Source organism: Microcaecilia unicolor, chromosome 9 (genome assembly GCF_901765095.1).
Source record: "Microcaecilia unicolor chromosome 9, aMicUni1.1, whole genome shotgun sequence".
In the NCBI taxonomy this organism is placed as follows: domain Eukaryota; kingdom Metazoa; phylum Chordata; class Amphibia; order Gymnophiona; family Siphonopidae; genus Microcaecilia; species Microcaecilia unicolor.
The window spans coordinates 227,265,035-227,287,481 of NC_044039.1; the positions used below are offsets into that span (position 1 = coordinate 227,265,035).

At 44.0% G+C, this 22,447-nt stretch overlaps 1 protein-coding gene across 5 annotated transcripts in view; it reads left to right on the plus strand.

The window, feature by feature from the left end:
• Positions 1-22,447, plus strand: part of ENTPD5 (ectonucleoside triphosphate diphosphohydrolase 5 (inactive)) — a 223,831-nt gene that overhangs the window by 183,715 nt on the left and 17,669 nt on the right. For all 5 annotated transcript variants that reach the window (XM_030213808.1, XM_030213810.1, XM_030213807.1 and 2 more), the window contains one exon: positions 560-616. In XM_030213808.1, coding sequence (XP_030069668.1) covers positions 560-616 — 57 coding nt within the window. The remainder of the gene's footprint in view (positions 1-559; positions 617-22,447) is intronic.

Genomic DNA, 22,447 nt, shown 5'->3' on the forward strand with positions numbered 1-22,447 from the left:
CTGTGTGTCCCCTTCCTATGAGGAAAGCCAGAGAAGACGTTGGAGCCTAGGCAGAGTAGCTTTCGGTCACCTGTGTGTCCCCTTCCTATGAGGAAAGCCAGAGAAGACATTGGAGCCTAGGCAGAGTAGCTTTTGGTCACCTGTGTGTCCCCTTCCTATGAGGAAAGCCAGAGAAGACGTTGGAGCCTAGGCAGAGTAGCTTTCGGTCACCTGTGTGTCCCCTTCCTATGAGGAAAGCCAAAGAAGACATTGGAGCCTAGGCAGAGTAGCTTTCGGTCACCTGTGTGTCCCCTTCCTATGAGGAAAGCCAGAGAAGACGTTGGAGCCAGAGCAGAGTAGCTTTCGGTCACCTGTGTGTCCCCTTCCTATGAGGAAAGCCAAAGAAGACATTGGAGCCTAGGCAGAGTAGCTTTCGGTCACCTGTGTGTCCCCTTCCTATGAGGAAAGCCAGAGAAGACGTTGGAGCCTGCTGTCACAGGCATGTTCTCTTCCCTATATAGAACCTGAACTGGGATATAAGATGAAGATGTTGGACTCACATGTGGATTTTCCTTTACAGATTATGGAAAAGGTGGAATTTTAGAAGTAAGAGATTTTGAAAGAAAAGCCATAGAAGGTAAGTATTTCATAGAAAACCTGTGAGGAAAACACATATGTAGAAGAAAATAAATCAAGTTCCTTGTATGAATCTGTGTTTGCTTTTTTCAGCTAACTTGTGCCGTCTCTCCCTTTATTCTTTTTCACTGCCCCTTTACCTCCTGATTATCTTACATATGTTTTTACTTTTTACATCAATGTTTCTTTAGGCAAATAGATTAATTTAGGAAATCTAAGAAAATCTGTATCAATCCAAGTATTTATTTTGGTGTTGGTGTGGAAAAGGGTTAAACCCCGCTGAGCTAGCTGGTCACCGGTATTCAACTGTACTAACTGGCCATCCTCTAATGAGCTAAGTTAGGGGCGGGCTGGGGGTGGAGTTAAGGTAGAACAGCAACTTAGCTGTTGAGTGGCAACGTTCAGAAAATCTATAAAAGGTATGCACTGAATAATAGCAGATGCCCAGTTAACTTCCAGCTCAATGGACATACCTGGATATTCAAACACTGGGAGCCGTGCATGCCCTGGCATTGAATGTTTTGGGGTTAGGTCAGCCCATGGCTGGAAGCAGCTTACTCCTCGAGCTGAATATTACCCCTTTGGTATCTAAATTGGCAGGTGGTGTGCACTGTTGTTTTAATTTGGAATTCTTATGTCACACTGAGGCATATTTTCAAAGCACTTTGGGAGGCTAAGTTCCATAGGTTTCTATGGAACTTTGGGAGGCTAAGTGCTTTGAAAATGAGCCTAACTGTCATAATTTTGGCAATAAAAATTCATCCCAGAGTGTGCATGATTTAGATTTATTTATTTGTGACATTTATATCCCACATTCTCCCAAACAAGTTTGAGTTCAATGTGGCTTACAATAAACAGTATAGGATACATAAAGAATAATGCATAAGAAAGTCATTTGTTGTAAGAATCCAATTTTACAATACAATATCAATAAACATAGTGGGATAGCTATGGATGTTTAACATTTAGAAAATCTATTATGAATGAAAAATTGTACATGAAGCAAAGAGAGTTAATGGTAAATAGAGTAATAACCTATTCAGGTAATAATTAATTGAGATATGGTCATTCTTTGTGAGGGTTTGTTTGAATAGGAACAATTTGAAGATTTTGCGGAATCTAGTATATTCCTGTATATTTCTTATTTTGGGTTGTAAGGAGTTCCACCATTTGGTTCCTAAGTAAGTGAAGTCTACAGAGTGGACAGTTTTGTAGATAACGTTTTTGCAATTTGGGAGGTGTAGCCTGAGATAGTTTCTTGCCTCATATTTAGTGTTTCTTTGAGGTAAGTTTATTAATGGTACCATATAGTCTGGAATTGTGCCATTTAGTATTTGAAAGATAAAGGTACATAATTTGAAGGTGATTCTCGCTTTGATGGGAAGCCAGTGTATTTTGATTAATAAAGGGGAGTCACTTTCAAAACGAGAGATTTTATATATGAACCTGGCTGCAGTGTTTTGAGCTGTTTGGAGTTTTTTCAACAGGACTCCTTACAGCCAGCATATATGGCATTACAATAATCGAATTGGGATAATGTTAATGACCAACAGTCTGAATGTTTCCGATGAGAAATAGGGTCTAATCCTTTTTAGTTTCCAAAGAGACATGAAAGATATTGTGACTACTGAGGAAACTTGAGTATCAAATGTTAAATGTTTGTCTATAATTATACCTAGAATTTTCAGATTATTATCAGTGGGGAATGAAGTGTTGTCAATTGTGAAACTGTTGTAGTTCTTTTGGTCAAATAGGTTGGCAATGACCATGAATTTAGTTTTTTCTTTATTTAGCTTTAGTTTTGATTCTGAGGCCCAGGTTTCCATCAGATTTTAGCCAAGTTTTGCCTTTTGTAAGATGTCTTTAATGTTCTTTATGAAGGTTATGTATATGGTAACAGCGTCAGTATACATTAATGTTTTGAATCCTGCTGTTTCTAATCTGTTGCCTAGTGGTGATATCATTATATTAAACAGAATGGGCGATAATAGAGAACCCTGAGGGACGCCACAGTCCGGTGACCGAGGAGAGGATAAGGTTCCTTTCATTTTCACTTTATAAGATCTTGATTTCAGGAATCCCCTTGAAACCATTTGTGGACTGTGCCACATATACCAAAGTTGTCTAGTACATAAGTAATGCCACACTGGGAAAAGACCAAGGGTCCATCAAGCCCAGCATCTTGTCCACGACAGCGGCCAATCCAGGCCAAGGGCACCTGGCAAGCTTCCCAAACGTACAAACGTTCTATACATGTTATTCCTGGAATTGTGGATTTTTCCCAAGTCCATTTAGTAGTGGTTTATGGACTTGTCCTTTAGGAAACCATCTAACCCCTTTTTAAACTCTGCCAAGCTAACCGCCTTCACCACGTTCTCGGCAACGAATTCCAGAGTTTAATTATGCGTTGGGTGAAAACTTTTCTCCGATGTTTTAAATTTACTACACTGTAGTTTCATCGCATGCCCCCTAGTCCTAGTATTTTTGGAAAGCGTGAACAAACGCTTCACATCCACCTGTTCCACTCCACTCATTATTTTATATACCTCTATCATGTCTCCCCTTCTCCAAGCTGAAAAGCCCTAGCCTCCTTAGTCTTTCTTCATAGGGAAGTCGTCCCATCCCCCCTATTATTTTAGTCACCCTTCACTGCACCTTTTCCAATTCTACTATATCTTTTTTGAGATGCGGCGACCAGAATTGAACACAATACTCAAGGTGCGGTCGCACCATGGAGCGATACAACGGTATTATAACATCCTCACACCTGATCATGGGGGGTCACGTGATGCAGTGAGCGGCAGAAGACGTGCTCTACTCTAGCTGCTCAAAGCCTCGTTCAAAAAGCAACTTAACTGGCGATCCCCGCCCTTGAAAATCTCCCCAACTGCGCAAAACAGCTTTCTTAATATATGGACAAGTATATTACGAGATCTCTGATGGCTCAAACGGCGAAAAGTGGAAAGAAAAAGGAAGACAAAACAAAAGCTGTCGAATCCAACATGGCGCCGGTTTCGCCGGCACATTCTCCTTCCAGCCAGAATGGTGAGACGCTCATACCGGAGCTTACGGAGGCAGTTGTGCGGGCATTAGCCCCACAATTTGATCAGTTATCGACACAAATAGCAGGCATAACGGCGGTGACCTCGGAACTCTCGCGGCGCACGGGCGAGCTGGAAGCCCGGGTGGCAGAGGTGGAGGAGGGGCACCAGGAAAGTTCGGGTGAACTAGAACGATTGTCCCGCCTGATACAAGATTATACAGAGAGAATCGAGGACTTGGAGAATAGATCAAGACGAGACAACCTCCGCTTTGTGGGCTTTGCGGAATCCTTATCAGAAGCCAATTTGAAAACTACTCTTGAAACTTGGTTGCAAGCGAACTTTCCCGAAGCAGGAGAGGGGAGGCAAATACGTCTTGAGCGGGCCCACCGCGTGGGACCTAGACCAGCAAGAGAACAGCGGCCGAGGGTGATCATAGCAAAGTTTCACGACTATTCACAAAAAGCAGCCGTTTTGCGGGCATATAAAGGATGCAGAGACTCCACTAAGTATGATGGCGCAGTCATCCGTGTTTTCCAGGATTACTCCGCGGCCTTGTCAATGCAGCGGCGGGCGTTTTCGACAGTTTGCACGAGTCTGGTGGAGAAGAAACACAGATTTATGTTACAATACCCAGCGACTTTAAAAATCATGGATAATGGAGTCTGGAAAGCCTTTAATAAACCAGAAGTAGCCGTGGAATGGCTGAATAAGCAGGTAGCAGGGCCAGCAGACTGATTAAAACAGCTTTACTGAGAGATCATCATGAAAGGCTGGAGGTGATTAAAACACCTGTTGGATTACAATTATCGAGATTGACAGGTTGGCTGTTTGGAATTTTGTTGATCACTTGGTTTGTGGGTTCGAGTGGCCCAGTTGTGCAGAAGAATGGACGCAAGATGTAAAACTGGCGGCACCCAGATGCTGGAGAGCCAATTCTAAGACTGGAACGATGATAAGTGAACTAGAGTCATTTGGCTCGCAAGTGCTCTAAGCTTTATGAGAGATGTATAACCCGGTTGTTTGGGGGTTTGGAGAGGGTGGAGGGAAGTTCAGAAATTTGTTGATATTTAAAAATGACGGAGAACGAGGCTTTGTTGGCACCTATTGACCCCTCACCGGACGCGGCTAATTTGGGTTGCGTCTGGTGACGTAGGCCCAGGTGCGACTAAATGGGGAATAGAGTAGGGAAGAGGGTAGGTCTAAGGGGGGAGGGTAGGGATGTCATGGGAGAGCAGGGTAGAATTGAGATTAGATTTGCATGGTGGGGGGGGGGAGGGGGGAAGGGAGAAGCACAAAACTAGACACTGTTTATGTTGGAGTACGGAGTCCTGTCGATTGGAGCAAATGTTATCTTTACAGCAAGGACCTGGAAAAGTACAAAGCTTGGGTGAAACCTGCTGCAATGCTGAGGCGGATAGGAATGGGAAGTTACTGGGAAAGGACTGTAGGCCACCTCTGTTACACAAACTAGGCTGCTGGGTGGGGGCTGGGCACCCGGGAGCTCTAAGAATATGGAAATTGTCTAATTTATGTTACCAAGTTATTTAAAGGATGGCTAGGCCACCAACCCCCCGATTGATTTCATGGAATGTATCGGGTATCTCCTCCCCAATAAAACGCACAAAGATTTTGACAGCGTTGCAGCGCCACAAAGCTGGAATAGCATGCCTTCAGGAAACTAAATTAACGGACGTTGAGCACCAAAAGCTTAGACAACGTTGGGTGGGAGAATGTTATTTTGCATCTTCGGGCAGCAAAAAAGGAGGGGTGGCAATTTTAATTCATAAAAATATGCAATGCACATCAAAGTTAATTTGTAAAGATAGAGAGGGCAGATATATACTTTTACAGCTAAACATAATGGGACAAGAAGTTTTCCTACTTAATGTTTATGGCCCAAATGTATATGACCATTCCTTTTTCCAACACCTGGTTCGGCTAGGAATCCAATATGGTCATAGCCCATGGATAGTGGCAGGAGACTTTAATCAAGTCATGGATGGGCTCCAAGACCGCTCTGGACCGCAAACAAGCCCAATGTTTGGGAGGGGTAAAGGATTGGGGTATTTGAGTACCGCTTTAGATCTTATAGACCCATGGAGGTTAACCCACCCTACATCTAAAGACTATACGCATTTATCCAGAGCACATAGCTCATGGTCGAGAATAGACTATATATTAATATCCTCAGTCTTGTTTCCTCAAGTACCACGTGCAGAGATAGGAGTAATGGAAATCTCAGATCATGCAATGATTTGGATTGAACTGGAAGTGGGAGCAACTAGTTTACGTCACCAAGTTTGGAGGTTTCCTGGATATCTGGCAGAGGACGCAGACTTCCAGGATTACTTGAAACAAAGATGGTCTTATTTCCTTGACACGAATGGGGGCCATGCGGGGGAAGCTAGACTGTTCTGGGAGACCTCCAAAGCAGTGATTCGTGGGGATATAATCGCTTATATGTGTGCTCGTTCAAAGAGATTGGCAAAGGGAGTGAAACAATTGGAAGTAGCGTATCAAGCAGCGAAACGGGCACACATAGCACGCCCCTCGAAAGAGTCCAGGGAGGTTATGCTGGCCTCTCTGGCAGCCCTTAATACAATGATCCATGAGAGAACAAAGAAACAATTTTTTTATAGATCTTTCTCTTTCCACAAACATGGTAATAAATCTGGGAAATTGTTGGCCCGCCTGAATAAGACCTGGGGGGGAAATAGGTTTATACCAACACTTCGAGATGCAGAGGGTAGACAAATAAACAACTCAGAGGAAGTAGTCAGATTATTGGAACAATATTATGCAAACCTATACAAAGCCCCGGAGGCGCCACTCGGTCCGTCCATAACAGATTACTTGGCAGACTCTGGAATGCCACGTCTGAACCCTGAAGTGCTAGAACAATTAAATATGCCTATCAGGGCCAAGGAGCTGCAAAGAGTAGTGAAATCATTAAAACGTGGGTCAGCTCCGGGTCCGGATGGATTTGGTGCTGAGTACTATCAATTGCTTTTTTCCACAAGTGGGTGGCCCGCTTCTTGATTTTTTTGAGGAATCCATTGAATGTGGGGGATTTAGGCGAGAGTCTAATGAAGCCTTGATAACCCTAATTCCAAAAGAGGGCAAACCACCAGAAAATCCAGGTTCATATAGACCTATATCTCTTATAAATGTTGATTTAAAGATCTTAGCGAAGATCATCTCGGAACGCTTATCCCCTCTAATACCAAAATTAGTGGGAGAGGGTCAAGTGGGGTTTGTGCGGGGTAGACACCCTTGTCACAATGTCAGGAAGGCCTGTTTAGCCATTGCACAGAGCCTTACCAAGAACGAACCGTTGCTGCTAGTTAGCTTAGATGCCGAAAAGGCTTTTGACAAGGTGAGATGGGATTACCTTTTTTCTGTCCTTGATTATATTGGCATCCGAGGGTGGATATTTAATGCTATTGTAACGCTATACACTAATCCAAAAGCGTCATTATTGATTAATGGTATGAAATCAAACCCCTTTACAATAGCATGTGGCACGAGACAGGGTTGCCCCCTCTCACCACTCTTATTTTTGTTATACCTTGAACCATTGTTATGCACTATCCAAAGGGACCCAGATGTGCGGGGGATTAAATTACACTCGCGGGAGCTCAAAACTTTAGCTTTTGCAGATGATATATTAGTAACTATAACAAAACCCCAATCCTCTCTCCTGTATTTATTTGGAATTCTGGAGGAGTTTGGCTTCTACTCGGGCCTTGCCCTGAATAGGAGTAAGTCTATGGCTCTGCCAGTCCAGACACGGATACGTTCGACCTGGGAGGGGGCATTTCCATTAACATGGGCAGAGGATAAATTGAAATATCTTGGCATATGGCTGACAGCCGATCTGACCACCCTTTATAGCCAAAACATAGAACCCCTTAAACTGAAAACTAGACAGACTTTGCAAACATGGACGACTTTACCCCTATCCTTGATGGGGCGGATAGCCCTCTATAACATGATTCTGGTCCCAAAATGGGTTTATGTATTGCAAGTGCTTCCTTTGTTTCTTAAACATAAGGATGATCAGACGTTGACGAGGGTAATGACCAAATATTTATGGCAGGGGAAGAGACCAAGGTTACCAGTTTCTAAATTATATCTCTCTAGAGCTAAGGGGGGATTGGGACTCTTAAATCTAAAGTTATTCTCTGTGGCAAGTAATATGCGCCACCTCTCTGATTGGTTTCGTGGCACTAGTTTCTTTTCGTGTACTAGTATAGAGACCATGGTGTTCTCCCCCCGACATTTTAGTGCATGGCTACATGCTACGCCAGGGGCAGTAAATACACCCCGGTATTTCACATCAGTGGTGTCTCCATTAAGACAAACCTGGCGTTGGCTGGGCCGTAAATTTGTTTTTTCTACAACTTGCACTCCACTATTGCCGATAAGAGGCAACAATCACTTCCCCCCGGGGAGCTCGGCTAAACTTTTCCTAGAGTGGGAAACACGGGGGATTAGCTATATACATCACTTATACTCAGAAGAGGGTATTTTAAAAAACTACTGAAGAATTAGACAGAGAATTTGGTGTACTTAGAAAAGATTTTTTTGCCTCCTTCCAACTAAGACATTATTTACGATCTCTTCCACCTGCACATTTGAGTCCCCAAATATGGAGCCGACTGATGTCTCTTTTAGCTCTGGATGCTCAAGGGTCAGTCCCTTTAAAATATTACCATTCGGAACTACGTGAGCAATTAGGTGAGATTGATTACGAACAATTGGCAATGCAATGGAATAAAGAACTACCAGTGAACGTTAAATCTGATCACTTGAAGGCATGCTTTCTGGATTTACCCAAAATCTCTGAAAGCGTGGCGCTGCAAGAAACGGCCTATAAATTCCTGTCTCGAATGTTTTTTTCTCCACATAGAGCATGGAGGGCGCATGTAGGTCAGGAAGATAGATGTAAGAAGTGTGGTCACTCTCCAGCGGGGCTGGGTCACATGTTCTGGGCTTGTCCCCGAATAGCCAGATTTTGGACGCAAGTGTGTTGTCATGTGTCGGAAATGTGGAGGGTTACATGGCGGAAAAAGCCTCAGCTACTATTCCATAAATTTCACTTGGTACAAAGACCACCTATAGGGTTGCGCCCGTTTCTTAAAAAAACGGTTTTACTGGGTAAGAAGGTTATCTTGCAATTATGGATAACGCCAGACTCACCAACCCTGTCTCAATGGCGAGCGAGAATGATTTTTTTGTGCTCTTTGGAACGAAGAGCGGTGGGCGACCTGGCCTCACCCAGAGGAGAGTCTTTCTGCCAAACATGGGCCCCTTTTTGGGACTCATTAACAGAGGTGGCTAGAAGTAGGATTTTGAATTCTTAAAGGTTGAATGGAGGTGTTTTCCATGGCGTGGTAACAGAGGGAAATGATGTAAGAGAAAAAGTACAAATTAATGAGGTGCTTGTCTAGAATCCTCGAAGCCCTAGAGATTAAGAATTTTAAAAGGAAATGACCTCTGGAAGCTAACCGACATGGCCTGATTTGGCAGCACTGGCAGGTTTTGTAAATCAAACATAAGTTTTGTGTGTGATAGCTCCATAAGAGGCTAAGCTAGATAGTGACTCTTTGCCTCCGTATCCATAATTGCTCTTTAGAGACGGGAGGGACGGGAGGGAGGGGGGGAGGGAAGATGGGGGGAAAAGGGGAGATTCAAAGTAAAGAGAAAACTGGCGAAACTGTTGGAGGCTATTAATTGTATGTTTTGTAGTTAATATTCTTAAAATGTATTTTGACTATAGCCCTACAAACTGTACTATTTTGTCTTTTAATAAACACATTTAAACATAACATCCTCACACCTGTTTTCCATACCTTTCCTAATAATACCCAACCTTCTATTCGCTTTCCTAGCCGCAGCAGCACACTGAGCAGAAGGTTTCAGTGTATTATTGACGACGACACCCAGATCCCTTTCTTGGTCCGTAGCTCCTAACGTGGAACCTTGCATGACGTAGCTATATTTCGGGTTCTTTTTTCCCACATGCATCACCTTGCACATGCTCACATTAAACATCATCTGCCATTTAGCCGCCTAGTCTCCCAGTCTCATAAGGTCCTTCTGTAATTTTTCACAATCCTGTCGCGAGTTAACGACTTTGAATAACTTTGTGTAATCAGCAAATTTAATTACCTCGCTAGTTACTCCCATCTCTAAATCATTTATAAATATATTAAAAAGCAGCGGTCCTAGCACAGACCCCTGAGGAACCCCACTAACTACCCTTCTCCATTGTGAATACTGTCCATTTAACCCCAGTCTCTGTTTCCTGTCCTTCAACCAGTTTTTAAACGGTAATGGAATTCAAACATGCTACTACTACTACTACTACTATTTAGCATTTCTATAGCGCTACAAGGCATACGCAGCGCTGCACAAACATAGAAGAAAGACAGTCCCTGCTCAAAGAGCTTACAATCTAATAGACAAAAAATAAATAAAGTAAGCAAATCAAATCAATTAATGTGAACGGGAAGGAAGAGAGGAGGGTAGGTGGAGGCGAGTGGTTACAAGTGGTTACAAGTCAAAAGCAATGTTAAAGAGGTGGGCTTTCAGTCTAGATTTAAAGGTGGCCAAGGATGGGGCAAGACGTAAGGGCTCAGGAAGTTTATTCCAGGCGTAGGGTGCAGCGAGACAGAAGGCGCGAAGTCTGGAGTTGGCAGTAATGGAGAAGGGAACAGATAAGAAGGATTTATCCATGGAGCGGAGTGCACGGGAAGGGGTGTAGGGAAGGACGAGTGTGGAGAGATACTGGGGAGCAGCAGAGTGAATACATTTATAGGTTAGTAGAAGAAGTTTGAACAGGATGCGAAAACGGATAGGGAGCCACTGAAGGGTCTTGAGGAGAGGGGTAGTATGAGTAAAGCGACCCTGGCGGAAGATAAGACGGGCGTGGGATAAACATAAAGGAATCCTTTTCCGAGGGAATGGATCCTCAGAAGCTTAGCTGAGATACTACTACTACTACTACTACTTTACATTTCTAGAGCGCTACTAGGGTTAAGCAGCGCTGTACAAATCAACAAAGAAGGACAGTCCCTGCTCAGAGGAGCTTACAATCTAAAGGACGAAATGTCAAGATTAGGTGGCAGAGCCAGTGGTGGGAGGCGGGGCTGGTGGTTGGGAGGCGAGGATATAGCTGGGAAGACTTATATGGTATGTACCCTGAAAATGACAGATACAAATCAAGGTAAGGTATACACAAAAAGTAGCACATATGAGTTTATCTTGTTGGGCAGACTGGATGGACCGTGCAGGTCTTTTTCTGCCATCATCTACTATGTTACTATTTCCTCCTATCCCATGACCCTCCAATTTCCTCTGTAGCCTTTCATGAGGTACCTTGTCAAACGCCTTTTGAAAATCCAGATACACAATATCAACCGGCTCCCCTTTGTCCACATGTTTGTTTACTCCTTCAAAGAATTGAAGTAAATTGGTCAGGCAAGATTTCCCCACACAAAAGCCGTGCTGACTCGGTCTCAGTAATCCATGTCCTCGGATGTGCTCTGTAATTTTGTTTTTAATAATAGCCTCTACCATTTTCCCCGGCACTGACGTCAGACTCACCGGTCTATAATTTCCCGGATCTCCCCTGGAGCCTTTTTAAAAAATGGGCGTTACATTGGCCACCCTCCAATCTTCCGGTACCACGCTCGATTTTAAGGATAAGTTGCATATCACTAGCAGTAGCTCCGCAAGCTCATTTTTCAGTTCTATCAGTACTCTAGGATGAATACCATCTGGTCCAGGAGATTTACTACTCTTCAGTTTGCTGAACTGCCCCATTACGTCCTCCAGGTTTACCATGAAGTCACTAAGTTTCTCCGACTCATCCGCTTCAAATACCACTTCCGACACCGGTATCCCACCCAAATCTTCCTCGGTGAAGACCGAAGCAAAGAATTCATTCAATCTCTCCGCTACATTTTTATCTTCCTTGATCGCCCCTTTTACCCCTCTGTCATCCAGCGGCCCAACCGATTCTTTTGCCAGCTTCCTGCTTTTAATATGTTTTTTTGCCTCTAATGCTATCTTTTTTTCGGAATCCCTCTTGGCCTTCTTTATCTGCACCTTGCATTAGCTTTGACACTCCTTATGCTGCTTCTTGTTATTTTCAGATGGTTCCTTCTTCCATTTTCTGAAGGCGTTTCTTTTAGCCCAAATAGCTTCCTTCACCTCACTTTTCAACCACGCCAGCTGTCTTTTGGACTTCTGTCTTTCTTTTCTAATTCATGGAATATGTTTGGCCTGGGCCTCCAGGATGGTATTTTTGAACAGCGTCCATGCCTGTTGTACAGTTTTTACCCTCTCAGTGGTCCCCCTAAGTTTTTTTTTTTTTTTTAGGTTCAACAATTTTTTATTAATGAAATAACAAAATTGACAGTCAATAAGCTCCATCTGTAACCTTTGGAAACAAGACAACCTGAGTACACGGATGGTGATAATCGCATCATCAAAATTTAAACATTTGCTCCCCCCCCTTCCCAACTCCACCCCCCACCCCTTCAAGGTTATATGAAAACGATTCTTACAATGTAACATATGTGTAACACAATAATCAATGTAGTGCAGATTCAGCAAAAAGGCGAGCTGGCAGCCTCAGAAAGCTCTATAGCATAGAGCTCTAGTGTTCCATATCATAACCATAACAACATTGTAGAACTCTCCTTTCCCTCCGTCCCTCCTCACCTGCCAATACACTCAGAACGGATAGCAGTAACCACATGAAGAACTAGTAATAATGTTTTCAACCACTGCCGCATATGGGCTCTTCAATTAACTAAGTACGCTCACACTAATACAATAGAAATCTGGTCCTCTAGGCGTATTCCACCTTCTACCGTTCATCCTTCCCTCCCCCCCATACACTCCACATTCAACCACATTCATCCTAATGCGTTCAACACTTGGCTGTGTGCTCTAGGTGAAATTCCTTTTAAATACGCGCCCCAGACTCTAATAAAAAGTTGTCACCTTTTTGCCGTGTATCGGGCCTCACGTGCCTCCCACAGCAAAAGCTCGTGTAGTTTATTTCTCCAATACCAATAGGATGGTGCTTTATCAGTGACCCAATAATTAAGGATACATTTTTTCCCCAGGATGCAGGATTTACTCAAAAATGATTTATCTTCCCCTGTCCCTCTGCCCCACACTCCCACCACTCCCACCTTTTCAAAAGACAGATTAATCCAACCCTCTAGGATCCTAGAAAGAAAACGGGAAAGAGCTGACCAGAACATCTGAATGGCCTTACATTGCCAGAGCCCATGGGTTAGCGTTGCAGTCTCCACTCTGCATTTCTGACACAGTTCGGAGGCCAAGACTCCAGCATACCAGGCCTGCTTACCTGAGAAATATGCTCTTTGTATGGTCCTAAAGTGAGCCTCCTGCAGTTCAGCACTATGCACCACCCCCACAATCCCTTTAAGAGCTGTCATAATTCTCCCCACTGGCACTCTCCTCCCCCCCCTCCCCCCCCCCCCACCCCCCCCCCCCCCCCCCCCCCCCCCCCCCCCCCCCCCGTTCCATCTGTCAGCAACCTCCGGGACCTCTCGCCTCGGTCAAAATTCTAGAAATTCTAGAAATTCTCGGTCTCCTTCTAGAAATTCCCTAATCTTCCCTCCAAACTCTATAGATAAACTAGGCCTGGGTAATCCCCGGATATAATGAGTGAGTTGAAGATAGGCCAACTGAGACAAGGGCCCCCCCCCCCCCCCCCCCCGCACAGGTCTGCTCAAACTCTAGAAGGGGCATCTCCGTCCCATCTGCCTGGAGGAAGTGTTCTAAGTGTGTTATTCACTGTCGCTCCATATCTCTAAAAACTCTATTCTCACTACCCGCAGGGAACTCTGCATTCCCGGTAATCGGCAGCAGCATACTACTCTCTGGATTTTGATCCCAAAATTTAACTATGAACCGCCAAAGCTGTCGTAATGGTTGTAGAAGCACACTATCTTTCAGCAGTTGCGGGACATTACTCGTCTTAGCATATAATAGATAATGTAGGGCCCAGGGGTAGAAGTGCGCCTTTTCCCATCTAATATCAGTATATGAGGATGTCTCTAGGATCCAGTCTCTCAAATGCCGAAGAAGGCACGCATGATTATATTCCTTCATGTCTGGCACGCCCAATCCTCCTTCCACCTGGGCCCCGCTCATATAGTGCCATTTCATTTTTGTTTTTTTGCCCGCCCAGCTGAACCTCACTATCTGTCTCTGCAAGACCTTTAAGTCTTTTTGAGTACCCAAATTGGGAGGGATTGCATTATGTACAACCACTTCGGAAAGATCACCATTTTATATAAATGTATCCTTCCCATAAGTGACAGAGGTAAAGAAGACCACATCGCCAATTGGTCTCTAGTGTCCCTCAGCAATTGCTAAATGTTAGAACGATATAAATGGGTGGGTCCATGGGCAACAGCACCCCAAGTATTTAAATACTGCATTTGCCCGCCTCATTGGAAACTGATCCCACACCTCCCTTGGGACCGCGGCGCTCTCCAAAGCTTCTGACTTTTCCAAATTTAATTTAAACCCCGAGAATGCTTCGTATTCTGCTAAGCTTTCCATTAGGTGTCTCAGTGACGTCTGGGGATCTTTAACCAACACTAGGAGGTCATCCACAAAGGCTGCAATTTTAAACATCTGACCTCTAATGCTCACCCCTTTGATGTCAGTATTGTTCATAATCTCCCGTATCAGGGGGTCCAAGGTCAACACAAACAAGAGCGGTGAGAGCGGACACCCCTGTCTCATCCCTCTTCCAATAGAGAACCAGTCTGAGAACAGTACGTTAACACCTATTTTCGCCTGGGGATTTGTGTATAATGTCCTCACCGCATTTTCAAAGAAGCCTGTTATACCATAGATGGGGTGGCATCTGTCCCCTGGTTATGATAGAATTAAAGACTTCCATCAACACTGAGCTTATCTCAGGTCCCAGCATCTTATAGAACTCGTTACTTAGGCCATCTGGACCTGGAGATTTACCCAGAGGGCTTTGCTTAAATACCCATGCCACTTCATCCTCTATTATAGGCGCATTTAGCCGCTGTTGTTCCTCCTCTAATAATTTTGGGAGTTCTATGCTTTCTAGATAAGCCTCACTAGGCATTACAATCTCTGTTTGTGGCTTATACAGTTCCACAAAAAAATCCTTGAATATAGCAGAGATTTTACTGTCACTGTGTTCTGATACTCCGTGCCTATTCGTTAATGTGATGATCTTTCGGGAACCCACTCTTGTATGTATAAGCTTCGCCAAGAATCCCCCTCCCTTATTTGCAAATTTGTACAACTGATATTTATAATATACCATTGACTTCTGCACTGATTGATGCAGAAGCTCATTTAGAGCTTGCTGTGCCTCTAGTAGCTGTGTACGTACTCCCTGTGAATGATCCAACCCGTATTTCTGCCTCAAAGAGGTCACTCTCTTTTCCAACCTATATATCTCTCTTTGCCGTGCTCTTTCCTTAAAACTTACATAAGCTATTATTTCTCCACGTAACACAGCCTTGGTGGTTTCCCAATAGAGGACAGGGTCACCACGGTGAACCTCATTGTTCTGCTTAAAATCTTGCCATTTGGTCAAAATGTGGGGCAAAAATTGGGGATCTCGATATAGATGTGCAGGGAAGCGCCAGGATCGCTCACCCTGCTGCATTCCCTCTAGTCGCAGGTCCATGGCCACCCAGGCGTGGTCTGATACTGCAATGGGTCCTATGTTAGCCTCCGTTACTTGTGTCAGCAATGCCCGTGTTATGAATATGTAATCAATACGGGACAGAGTGGAGTGTGCCCGTGAGAGATGTGTATAATCACGGTCTACTGGTTGGAGTGTCCACACGTCCACCACATCTAGCACTTCTTCTAACACCCTGGTGCCCCTTTGACCTCTGGCCAGCTCTCTCGCCGTTGGCTTAGAACTATTGATCTTAGGGTCCACTACTTCATTTAGATCCCCTCCCAGGATGACCGGTGCAGCTCCCATACCCTGTATCTTTCGTAGGAGCTGTGTGTAGAACTGCCTTTCATATCTGTTGGGGGCGTAGATATTACATAATGTCACCAGCTGTCTATCCAATTCCAGGGACACCAGTACATATCTTCCCCTGCCATCCCATATTTTCTTTACCTTCACGTGTATTCCCTTTCGAATCAGAATGATCACGCCACCTTTCCCTTCCACTGCTGGGGATTCCATAATCTCTCCAACCCACCACCTCTTCAATTTTTCATGTTCTACCTGTGTTAAATGCGTCCCCCACATTCCAAGTCATAAACTTCAGAGATGTCAGACCTGTGTCTGGGTAGTGCTGTCACCTTCAGTTCCAACCCTATCGTCCGGAGAGTGTCCCAGCCACCACTCCCCGAACCACACTCTGCTTCCATATTCCTCTTTTCTCCTAGAACCTTGACGCTTCTTATACACTTCACATTCATACCAACCATGTAACCACATTCGCACCCCCACCCTCCCTCTCGGATATTGCCCTCCCTGGATCTTCCCCCCCCCCCATATCTCCCTCTTCCGTCCCTCCCCCCATACATTACCCCTCTCCTGCCGTGTGGCGTGGAACTCCCTTATTCAAGGATTGGGACAGTTACCCCAAGCACTTTGGGCTCACGCCCCTTCTCAAACCCTCTCATTGGCCATCTTGTGCCTTTAGGAGTCAGTTTTAACATGTCCAGCACATTCATTTCTCCATTAGTCAGTGTCTGCTTTTTCCCCCTTAACGATCCATTAAAGTGCAATAGTTCTCAAACTATCAGATGGCCATCCTCCGTGATCGACTCCACTGCGCACATTCTATCTTCATCCGTTGTTCTGCCCACAATCATCGGTTGATTCCTTTGTAAGTTTACCTACGTACTTCTTTGCTTCCTGGGCTTTGTCAAAAAACAACACTTGCCCATTGTGCGTTATCTTCAGTCTTGCTGGGTACAAGAGGCTAAATTTATACTTCAAGCCAAACAGTTTTGAGCAGAGCAGTGCAAATTCTTTTCTTGCTGCTGACACTTTAAAGGAATAGTCTTGGAAGCACAAAACTTTACCTCCCTGGTATTCCAGATGTTTCCCTGCTCTTAAACTTTGCAGCACTTCCATTTTGTGGGCGTAATTCAAGATTTACTCGTGGTCGATCAGCATTGTCCCTGCTTGGGCCTAACCGATGGGCCCTTTCTATTTTCAGCCGGTCCTGTAGGTCTGGGTGCGCCAACGCTCTTGGCAGCCATTTTTCTAAAAACAGGCAAAGATTTTTCTCAGGCAGATTCTCTGGGAGACCCACCAGCCAGAGGTTGTTCCGACGCGAGCGATTTTCTAAGTCCTCGAGTTTTGTTTCTAGCTCCGACAGTCGGGTCTCCAGCTTGGGCTGCGCCTCCACTATTTTCCTGATCTCGTCCTCCGCCTGTCCCAGCCTCTGTTGCGCTTCACGCATATCCGTTACCAGCGCTGCCTGCCGCTCTTCCATCCCATCTAATTTATCCAATATAAGTTGCAGTTTCTGTCCTACCGCTTGCTCCACTGCTGCCCGAACCTCCTCCGTTATCTCCGTGGCCCACAACAAACTGGGCGTGGGTGAGCTGGGCGCCACTTTGTCGGCCATTTTGTTTTCAGCCAGCCGCAATCTCTCTTTGGGATCTTTGCGTGCTGTTTTTGTCGCCATCCGTCTCCTCCGGATCACTTTTCAGGACGAGGTAGGCTTGTAACACTTATATTTTTACTTTTGCATCGCTATTTCTTTCGAGGGACGCTGATAGCGAGTGCAGGTTTTTGGGTGTCCCGGAGCAGCTGCGCCTCATGGCTCGCTACTCCATTCCCCAACCGGAAGTTCCCCCTAAGTTTTTTTTAACCGTTCTTCTAATTTTATCATAGTCTCCTTTTTTAAAGTTAAACGCTAATGTATTTGGCTTCCTGTGTATAGTTACTTCAAGGTTGATATCAAAACTGATCATATTATGATCACTGTTATCAAGCGGCCCCAGTACCATAATGTCCCTCACCAGATCATGCGCTCCACTAAGGACCAAGTCTAGAATTTTTCCTTCTCTCGTCGGCTCCTGCACCAGCTGCTCCATAAAGCTGTCCTTGATTTCATCAAGGAATTGTACCTCTCTAGTGTGTCCCGATGTTACATTTCCCCAGTCTATATTTGGATAATTGAAGTCACCCATTATTATCACATTGCCCATTTTGTTTGCGTCTCTGATTTATTTTATCATTTCTGCGTCTACCTGCTCATCCTGGCGAGGCGGACAGTAGTACACTCCTATCACCGTCCTTTTCCCTTTTATACATGGAATTTCAACCCACAATGATTCAAAGGTGTGATTTGTGTCCTACTGAATTTGTAATCTATCTGAGTCAAGGCTCTCGTTAATATACAATGCTACCCCTCCACCAGTCCGGTCCACCTTATCACTACAATATACTTTGTACCCTGGTATGACAGGTATGTTTAGTAGGATATTATGATCTACTACATCGAATGCACTAGACATATCAAACTGCATTATTAAGATCTTAGACCCTATGCTAATTTCTTTTCTGAGATTTGATACTAGGGTAGTAAGGACAGTCTCAGTGATATAGCATGGTCTGAAACCTGATTGCGATTTGTGTAGTAGGGAGAAATGTGAAAGGTAGTCCAGAGTTTGTGCTGCTGCTATTCCTTCCATCACCTTTATCATCAAAGGAATGGAGGCTACTGGTCTGTAGTTTGTTACTTCAGTTATGGTGATTGAATTGTTTTTTGGTATTGGTGTTAGGATAATAGAACCTTTATTATCAGGTAAAGTGCCGTGAAATAGTAGGAAGGATAAATGCTGCTGAAGCAGATTGATGAATATATTAGGAGCTTCCTTCATAAAGTAACTAGGACAAGGATCTAGTATGCATTGTGAGTTTGAATTTTTTAGGAGGTAATGTTTTTACTGTGTCATGGGTTGGTAGTTGGAAGGAAGGCTAGATTCTGTTGGTGGCTATTCCTGTATGTGTGTCTGACTGTTTTTCATAAATATCTTGATGGTTGAATTTGAGGACTCTTCACAGTTTAACTATTTTTTGTTTGAAAAAAGTAGCCAGTTGCCAGATGTATTAGCTTTATCTTTTCAGTGGTGAAAATTCTCTACCTCTTTTCATGCACACCCTAATATTGCAGTTATAAAAGAGTAAAATTTCAGTAGGTTATGTGGGTGTTTTAGCCGTTAGGGTGGGTAATTTTATAATAGGGCAGGAGGATACTCATATATCCTTATGGGTCAGATATTATGCATCCTAGCTCTTCTCTGTACAGACGCCACAACAAATTGTCGACATTAAAAGGTGTTGTGGCGTCTGTACAGAGAAGAGCTAGGATGCTTCCCCTTACAGCTTGCCGTACCAAATAAATAATATGTAAATAGATTTTATATTGTGATGTCGCGCAGGGCATGGTGTGGTTTGCGTCATAAGGTCTGCCCACTCTTCCCTTTGAAGGAACTTGGAAAAAAAACATAGTAAGTGATGGCAGGTAAACACCTGAATGGTCCATCCAGCCTATTCAATAGTCATATTCATTATCAATTCAAGATTTAAATCAACAATGAATGTGATATTATATACTTGATCATGGTCTTTCTTTGGATCCAGCTCTGGTCCGGGATTTCCAACTCTCCAGCACAGGCATTCAGAAAGCAATCAAGTTCCCAAACAAGAAGGCTGTTATTCAGCAAAAAGAATCAATCTCATAACCAGAGTTCAGTTTTCAAAGTTTTGGGGAAAATCCTCAAGCTCAGTGAGATCTTGCCTCTACAAGCATCAAGTATAGTTAATCAGCACTCACCCAGGAATCTCAAAACACAGCACAAGTCCATATAACATGTGGGCTCAGGATTCAAAAGGAAAAACAAACCCGAATGGTTCACACAGCAAGTTCACTCACTGCTTTCACTAGGCTTTTGCCACAAAAAGGATTCATGCACAACAGCAGAGGATTTAACACTTCTTCCAGCACCAAACTTTCAGTCTGAGTCCATGACAGTTCATATCTTGCCCATAAGTTTGAACCAGCGTTTCCACAGCACAGACTAGAGCTTTGTCCTTAGTGAACCTCTCACTGACCAGGTATTTTCACTAACCTGATTACAGCCACAGGCTAGGACTGCCAGAAATAGTCTCTGCACCTTCCACATGGCTGGAACTGACGTTCTAGGTTATTCAGGAAAAATCCCCATATTCTCCTTCATTGGCAAGTGTTCCCCCTTCCAGAACAAACTCCATCCATTCAGGCAGTTTCCCTGACCACCTCTCTCTCCTTTCAGGCAGGTCAGTCCCTGTCTTACGACAGCGTTTCCCCAGTGAGAACTGGGCTGCAGTTCCTTCCCTGTCCCCCACCTTCTTGGCATTGCATTAACTTTGAGGTCCTCCTCCCCCAGGTTGGGTAGCCTGTTTACTCCTGCAACAAATTCTCCGTGAGGAAAGCCAGACCTTCTCTCGGGCAGATTTCTCCTTGTACCATTCCCTCCCTCCTTCAGGCAACAGCAGGCTTTCTAGCTTGGCGTCTTTCCCAGGAGAATGAGCCCCACCCATTTCCCAGCCTCACTCTGTCTTCCAGGGTATACTGCTTTGTGAGCTTGATCTAAAACCTAGCTTGTCCCTAAAAACTGACTCCTTTCCCGCCAGGAAAGCACTGCAGGTGTGGAGCACCTCCTTTCCTGTCACCATGCCAGGTTTTCTCCCTTCCAGGGGTTCTGTGCCTGTCCTGGGGAAGGACAGCATCTTAGCATTACTGGGAAGGGTTTAGGACCTTGGGACATTGCCCTCTTGATTATTGTAATCATCCTTCTCCTGCTGCAGCCTTTCACGGGATGCATACTCGGCTATCAAGGTAAATTCTTCTCCCCTTAAATAGTATTTATAGTGCAGTCAGGTATGAAAAGACAACAGGGAGGCCAGGAGGGTGTCCTATTCACCACTATATTTTTCCCCAAATTCTGGTATCCCCTCGATAACACCACCACAAAATCCCTCCACTGATAAATATTTTGTACAGTAATACCTTGCAAATAATCTACTCAACCTTTGTAGCAAACCTTCCATCCCATAATAGCATTAACTTTCAAGACACAAATAGCAAGAATTGTATGATTGAAAAAGCAGCACTGAAAGTGTAGAACACCATTTATGCCTCCTGTTGAGGAAGTCAAACAAGTCAGACTGCTATAGAAAACTCACACAAAAACTGCATGCCAAAAAGCATTCCTCACCCCAATCACACAACAGAGAACACAAATCCTTACCAATTAAAGAATAAAAGACCAAAAATTAGAATTGGAAATCTAGATAAACAATTGCCTCTGTGACCAGTACAATATTGGGAGAAATAAAAATAAAAATGCATTTCCTCCTGTATTGAGCAAAACATCAAGATGCAAAGTCCCAAAACTGATTTTTCCAAACACTAGCAACTGGAACTAAAATCTAATGGTCCCTGGTCGTCTTCCACTTTTTTCTGTTGATCTCCTATATGCATTTCCAAAGTCTCCTTTCTTAAATGCATTTCAAAAGTCTCCTTTCTTATTTCTTCTCTGTCTTCTCCCTTCCTTCTCTATATCTCTTGTTGACATTGATTTTCCTTTTCATTCTTTTTCTCCCATTTCTTTCTTCTATGCCTTTCTATCCACTCATAGCTAGTTTTCACCTCTTCTCTGCAGTCCTCAATCTCCCTTTTTCACCTCATACCTACCTACTAACCTTTATTTATTTCTGCAATTGTACCCCACATTTTCCACTTGGGTTGTTGGTTCAGTGTGGCTTAGTTAATTCGGTTGGATTTGTTACAGTTCTGTATGGAGTAGATGCTGGTTTTGGTCAGGTTCTGTCATTGATCGTGCAACATGTGTTGGTGATCAAGTTGACTATGTGGGTTTGTTGGAGAAAAAAATTCTGAAGAAGTGGGCTTTCAGGTGTTTTCGGAACGTTGTGTAGTCATTTGTGCATTTTAGGTTTTTCAGAAGCTATTTCCAGGTTTTGGGGCATATGTATGTGAAGCTGGTTGAGTGTGAAGATTTGCATTTCAGGCCTTTGCATCTGGGGAAGTGTAAGGCGAGGTAGGTTCTTGCACCTTTCAGCGTGTTGCGTATTAGTAGATCCAGGGCTTTTTTTTTAGGGGGTACTTGGGGTTACTGAGAACCAGCACCTTTTCCATTGTCTGCTAAAATTGACCCATGGTCCCCAAGTTTTAATAAAAGAGTTTAGGCTCTACACACAAATTCTGCATTGTCATAGTTCTGGGAGTGGTTGCAGAGGGCCTGGCTATTGTGGGGTGGGTCCCTCAGTGATCACCCCACCCCTGAAGGGTGTCCTGGCATTTGGAAAAACACACTGGGTAGATCTATTAGTTTTGTCATGTATTCCGGTGCTAAGTCAAAAAGCATTCTGTAGGCCAAGGTGCATATCTTGAAGGATATCTGTGATTTAATGGGGAGCCAGTGTAGCTTTTGGAGCAGTGGTTCTGCATTTATGAATTGATTTATTCTGAATATTAGTCTTGCAGCTGTGTTTTGCGTTCTTTGCATTTTATTTAATAGTTTTCCTTGCACACTTCATAAATTCCATTGCAGTAATCAGCATGGGAGAAAACTATCATTATCATGCCTCCCCAGTCAAGCCATTTCTTCCTCACTCGTTCCTAAGCCTTTTGTTCCCTCCTTTCTTTCACTCAGTCCTTGAATCCTAATTTCCAACCTCCTGTACTCAA